Raw genomic sequence first — 6488 nt, forward strand, 5'->3', positions numbered from 1 at the left:
TTTTGTAGTTTTAATAAATAAGTTATATCATATACTGAATAAATATTATATATTTGATTATTTTAATTATTTAGTTTTGATTTTTACATTATTAAAGTTGTTTTTTATAAATATTAAATGTAGAATAATTTAAAGAATTTTATTATATATATTATATATAAGATAATATTTTTATTACAAACCCACAGGAATATTTAATTCCAAAATGTTTTCTAATCATATGAAAACACTTGTACAACTTGCTGTACAACAACAACAGCAACATCAACGTGGTATGGCAACTCTTAAAGCCATTTCTATAAGATTAAAATCTGTAAAAAATATTCAGAAAATTACTCAATCAATGAAAATGGTATCTGCTGCTAAATATAATAGAGCAGAAAGAGATTTAAAACAAGCAAGACCTCTTGGTGTTGGCACAAAAATCTTTTATGAACAAGCTGAAATTCAAGCTCCGCCAGAAGATGAAAAAAAACTTGTAGTAGCAATAACAAGTGATCGTGGATTGTGTGGTGCTGTACATACTGGAGTTTCTCGTAATATTAGAGATTCTCTTTTAGCAGATCCCAAAGAACGTGAAAATACAAAAATTATATGTGTTGGTGAAAAATCACGAGCAATTTTATCACGATTATTTGCTAATAATATATTATTTGTTGCATCTGAAGTTGGTCGTAAACCACCTACATTTAATGATGCTGCCAAAGTAGCAATTGAAATCATGAACAGTGGGTATGTATTATTATTAATTTAATACAAAATATCAAATTAATTTTCAAATTAATATATTTTATATATTAATTTTTAAAATATAAAATAAAATAATTTTATATATATAATTAGTAAATTATTAATTAATTTATTATTATATATTATAATTTTTTATTAATTAATTTATTATTATATATTATAATATATTTATTAGTTAATTATTAATTAGTATATTAGTATACATAATTATATTGTATATTTATAATATTATACATATATAATATTTAATAAATTAATATTTACAGATATAGTTTTGGTTCTGGTCGTATTGTTTACAATAGATTCAAATCTGTGGTATCATATAGTGTTGATCAATTACCTCTTTTTGATAAAAATGCAATAGTTAGTGCACCAAAATTATCTTTATATGATTCTTTGGATGAAAATGTAATTCAAAGCTACTTAGAATTTTCTCTAGCCTCTTTATTATTTTATTCAATGAAAGAAGGTGCTTGTAGTGAACAATCAAGTCGAATGACTGCTATGGATAATGCTAGTAAGAATGCAGGAGAGATGATAGATAAATTAACTCTAACATTCAATCGTACTCGACAAGCTGTAATTACTAGAGAATTGATTGAAATTATTTCTGGTGCTGCTGCTTTGGATTAAAAAAAAAAAATATTTATGAAAAAATTAATACATTATAGTGTTGTGAAGTAGAACACAATTATCGATCATTGGTGATTATACATTATTAAAAGAAAAAAAATTCACAATTTCAAAATTAATTTGAATCAAATCCAATCAAATTATTCATTGGAATATTTATAATATTATAATTTACTATACTTTATAATATTATATTAAAACTGCCAAATAAAATGGATAATTCTATTAACTTTTGTATTATTATATTACATATATTATATTTATAAATTATTATTAATAAAATTATAATATAAAATTAAATGTGAAAACATAAATTAATTGAAAATTCTTAAAATAATTTCAAGTAACGTTTTCCTTTCCAAAATCTTTCGTTACTTTGTTAACAAATTTCAGAGTTATTAACAAAAAACACTGATCATGAAACATATAAATTAGTCGCATTGTTCGGTCAATGAACAAGTCTAAGCAATATATCGAAGAAAAAAATAATAAAAAAATTATTATGTTAAACATAATAAATATTTTTTTAATGAAAAAAAATTATCAAATTACATCTTATTCAAAAACAATAAATAAATAAATTAATTACTATTAAGACATTTATATAGGATCCTTTCTTTTATCATCCTTTTCTTTCTTTCCTATATATATATATATATATACTTATACAAATTTTTACTTTAATATTATAAATTTTCATAAAATCTTTTTGTAAATTACAAACTATATAACTGAAAAAAGAAAAAATATTATATATTTATAAGTTATTAATGAATTTTTAATCTAAATGTAAAATATTATAGTCTTATTTTACAAATTTATGTATTCAAAACTAAATTATATATTCGTATTAATATTTTATATATAATAATTCTTTTTTTAATCACAATTAAAATGAATTTTATAAATATTTATAAATACTATATTAAATAATATTAAATAATGCCTACAAATAAATACTTATAATAATAATATATGTTTGAGCAATATTTGATACATTGAAGAACACAAACTTTGAAATGTATGATTATATGTTCAAATATAATCTCAAATTATAACAAATAGAAAATAATGGAAGAAATTCGAAAATCTCGTGTTATTCTTGAAGAATATGGTATACCAAATGTAAGCATTTTAAATAATATGCAATATATATGTATATTAGTTATAATTAAAATAAATAATTATTAATGATAATTTTATTTTTTAGGCTTCTGAATATACACATTATCAACCTCAACAAGATTGGAACTTACATAATTTTAAAAAAGTACTTTTTAATTTGAATAGAAAATGTTATAATTATTGCATAATATATTGATTTATATTTTTAGGAATTTAGAATACAAGTTATGAGAGAATCTGAAGATAATAGAGAACTAGAATTTGATTTAATAGGTTATCCTGTTGGGTTTGCTAATGCATTTCGTAGAGTTCTTTTGAGTGAAGTACCAACCATGGCTATAGAAAAAGTTTATATTGTGAATAATACAAGTTTGATTCAAGATGAAGTTTTAGCTCATAGGTAATTTTTTATATTTAAAATTATCTCTTTGTTTAAAAATAACATATATTATTATTAAAGATTGGGTTTAATACCACTTCGAGCTGATCCAAGATTATTTGAATATCCTTCCTCTACTGCTAAAGATCAAGATGAAGTTAGTGATCAAGATACATTAAGATATGAACTTAAAATATCATGTACTTGGAATTCTCAAGCACCTAAAGATTCTCGAAGGACAAATGATATGTATAGAAATAGCAATGGTAAATATTTAATAATGGTAAATAATTAAAAAAGATGGTAAAAATTTAAAAAGAAAAATAATTTTATTTATAGTATATAGTAGAGATATTAAATGGGTTCCTATTGGACATCAAGCAGAACTCTATCCTCGAGGAACAGAACAATTAGGTGTTTTAGAAAATGATATTTTAATATGTAAAATGCGTCCAGGACAAGAAATTCATGCTTTTATGCATGCAGTTAAAGGAATTGGGAAAGATCATGCTAAATTTTCTCCTGTAGGTAAGTATTAGATATTTACTAAAGTACATATTATCAAATTTTATAATATAAATTATTTTATAATTGATATATTGTATATATATATGTATAATATTGTATATACTTTTTCTTTAGCTACAGCATCATACAGACTATTACCAGATATACAAATAATAAAACCAGTAAAAGGAGAAATGGCAGATCGTTTAAAGAATTGTTTTAGCATAGGTGTTATAGAAGTAATTGAGAATAAATCTGGTGATCCAGATTCTCGTGAAGCCAGAGTAAAAAATCCTCGCTATGATAGTTGTTCTAGAAATGTATTTCAACATGAAGATCTCAAAGGATGTATACGATTAAGTAGAATAAGAAATCATATTATTTGTAAGTTGAAATATTGTGTCTAAAAATATTATTTATTTGAATATTATATATATTAATATTGTTTTTTTTTTTATAGTTACTATTGAATCAGTGGGAACATTATTACCATCTGTATTATTTGTAGAAGCAATTAAGATACTTAAAGGAAAGTGTAAAACATTTTTAGAAGAACTTGAACATATTGAAAAATAATTAGAATTGATATTATTTTTAATTATAATAATAAAAAATAAATAATTACATATAATATATAATTTTAGATAATTACAATTTTTATTATACCAATATTTATAATATAATTTAATAAAAAATAAATGTAAATATATATAAAATCTATAAAAATCTTAACATTATTAAAAAATTTAAATTTTAAATACTAACTTTTTCATGTATAATATTATTTATATGTATAATTATAAAATAATTATAAAATAATATATTTTTTTGTTTCTTGTATTCCATGATATTTAAATATTTTATATAATAATATATTATAAAATAATAAAATAAAATTATAAAATAATTTTAATTATTCAATTTGTTGATATATTTGATATATTTGAGGTTATCAGTTATTTAATTTGTTATTTTATACTTTATATATAATTTAAAATTGTATGATTATTATAAGCTTAATACATATAATTTGCAAATTATTATAATTATTTATAAATTATTTTAAACATCATATAAAAATAATTAAAATTTGATTCTTTATTAAATTGTTAATATATATTTTTATCATTATTAAATTAAAAAAAATATTTTTAACAATATATTTAATTAGTAATATATATAAGTTAATTTTATTTTACATGTTTATATCAATTATATCTTCTATTTCTATAATAAAATATATAATAATTCAAATTAAAGAATAGATAGTACAAAATAATAATTTACTTCCATGTTTATTGTGATGCGATACCATAGACTTCTTGCACTAAACTTTTATCACAAGTAAAATTTTATATTTTTCTATCATCATTTTAAGTTTTGTTTTTACAATTACGGATAATGGGATTAGGAATTTTTCGATGGAAGATATTATTGATTATTCTGTCAGTTTTACTTTTTTGGCAATCCTCGAAAATATGGTTGAATTTTACACAAGGAAAATCTGGCATAAAAGGTAAAAATCCATGTTCACAAATATTATAAAATTGATTTTTTAAGATATTTTTTATTAATATATAATATAGTTTTAATTAATATATAATTAATTAACTATTATTTTATTAGTATGTTAATTTAAAAATTTAATAATTATAATTTTCAATTCTAAATGCCATATAAATTATTATTATATAACTCTAAATTATATACATTAAATAAGTAGTTAATCAATGTAAAACTTATATTGATATAAATAATTTTCATAATTAATAAATTATATATTAAAATTAATGAAATAAATTTTATAAAAATAAAGTATTATTATTATACATATAAATATTTAATTTTCATGTCAATGGCTTAAAAATAAAAATAAAAATAATTATGTAACTTTCTCGATTTTCTTGGATATCTGCTAAGTTTTGTATAGCACAGCTTCAGGATAATCAACCAATAACATTAAGCCAAAAAGAAGAGAAAAATGCACAAAAGATACACATAGCTATTTATTATGAAGCACTATGTCCAGATTCACGCAGTTTTTTCATAAAACAGTTATTACCAACATATCACAGAATTCCAGATAATGTACGAATAGAATTTATACCATATGGAAAAGCTATGGTAAGACACTTTAAATAAAAAAAAAGAAAATTTTAAATATAATATATTTCTTAAAAATTATGTATTATTATATATTAATATAATAATAATATATATAATAATAAAATAATTTTAATAATATTCTATCATAATATGTCATTATTATATGTCATCTATTATATTTTCCATTTTTCATTTCAATAACAATAGATTAGTGTATCTTGCTTATTTAAATATTTTTAAATTAAATTAAAAGATTATTTATTATTTTTAAAGATAAAAATAAATATATATTTAGAATTATTCATCTAAATTAAATTTTTTATAGACATTGAAAACAGAAGATGGATATGAATTTAAATGTCAACATGGACCTATTGAATGTGCAGCAAATATTATTCATGCATGTTCTATAGACATTTTAAAGAATTCTTCCATTAAATTAGAATATCTATCTTGTATGATTAAAAATAACATGATACCAAAAAAGATCATGGAAACCTGTGCAAAAAAAATGAATATAGATTATAATCCTATATTTAAGTGTTATAATGAAGAAAAAGGTAAAGAACTTTTGGCTGAATATGGAAAATTAACAAATGTTTTAATACCAAGAATTTCTTTCATACCAACTGTTATAATAAATGGGGTAAGTTTCTTTAAATCAATTTCAAAATACATTTATTTAGAGCAAATTATTAAAAAGAAATTTTAATTCTATACTGTAATAAATATGGATTTACAGAGTTCAGAGAACCAGGCAAGGATATTAAAAAATTTACTACAAGAAGTATGCTTACATTTTAAGATTATTCCAGAAGGTTGTATACCATAAAAATATGCAAAGAATTTACAAAACATTAAATTTTCCTGACAAAATTGCATGAAATATAATATTTTTTACATAAATTTTTATGTATTTAATGAATGTAAAGATTTTTAAAAAATGACTTTTACCTTTTATTAAAAAAAAAAGTTTTTATTATTAAAA

General features: G+C 19.7%; 2 protein-coding genes across 3 annotated transcripts in view; both read left to right on the top strand.

Annotated features, from left to right (window-relative positions):
* The window catches only part of LOC102676269 (ATP synthase subunit gamma, mitochondrial), a 3003-nt gene extending 1524 nt beyond the window's left edge, over positions 1-1479 (top strand). Inside the window, exons 2-3 of the mRNA XM_006612011.2 lie at positions 189-732; positions 1017-1479. Coding sequence (XP_006612074.1) covers positions 206-732; positions 1017-1383 — 894 coding nt within the window. The 5' untranslated portion in view covers positions 189-205 and the 3' untranslated portion in view covers positions 1384-1479. The remainder of the gene's footprint in view (positions 1-188; positions 733-1016) is intronic.
* An 818-nt stretch (positions 1480-2297) lies between these two features.
* On the top strand, positions 2298-6488 carry LOC102676410 (DNA-directed RNA polymerases I and III subunit RPAC1-like). 2 transcript variants are annotated; one of them, XM_006612013.2, is made up of 8 exons: positions 2298-2508; positions 2594-2653; positions 2718-2908; positions 2969-3153; positions 3227-3415; positions 5325-5518; positions 5826-6146; positions 6243-6488. In XM_006612013.2, exons 1-8 carry the CDS (start codon positions 2455-2457, stop codon positions 6330-6332), a joined length of 1284 nt encoding a protein of 427 aa, XP_006612076.1. In that variant the 5' UTR covers positions 2298-2454; the 3' UTR covers positions 6333-6488. The 2 variants fall into 2 exon arrangements, with proteins under 2 accessions (XP_006612076.1, XP_006612075.1); XM_006612012.2 differs by lacking the exons at positions 5325-5518; positions 5826-6146; positions 6243-6488 and adding exons at positions 3530-3778; positions 3855-4105.

The sequence above is a fragment of the Apis dorsata genome, unplaced genomic scaffold (assembly GCF_000469605.1).
Source record: "Apis dorsata unplaced genomic scaffold, Apis dorsata 1.3 scaffold_97, whole genome shotgun sequence".
In the NCBI taxonomy this organism is placed as follows: domain Eukaryota; kingdom Metazoa; phylum Arthropoda; class Insecta; order Hymenoptera; family Apidae; genus Apis; species Apis dorsata.

Coding starts and splice junctions, on each gene's coding strand:
- LOC102676410 (XM_006612013.2), top strand. CDS start 2,455: ATGGAAGAAATTCGAAAATCTCGTGTTATTCTTGAAGAATATGGTATA. Junction 3,154..3,226: donor TATGTATAGAAATAGCAATG/GTAAATATTTAA, acceptor TTTTATTTATAG/TATATAGTAGAGATATTAAA. Junction 5,519..5,825: donor TACCATATGGAAAAGCTATG/GTAAGACACTTT, acceptor AATTTTTTATAG/ACATTGAAAACAGAAGATGG.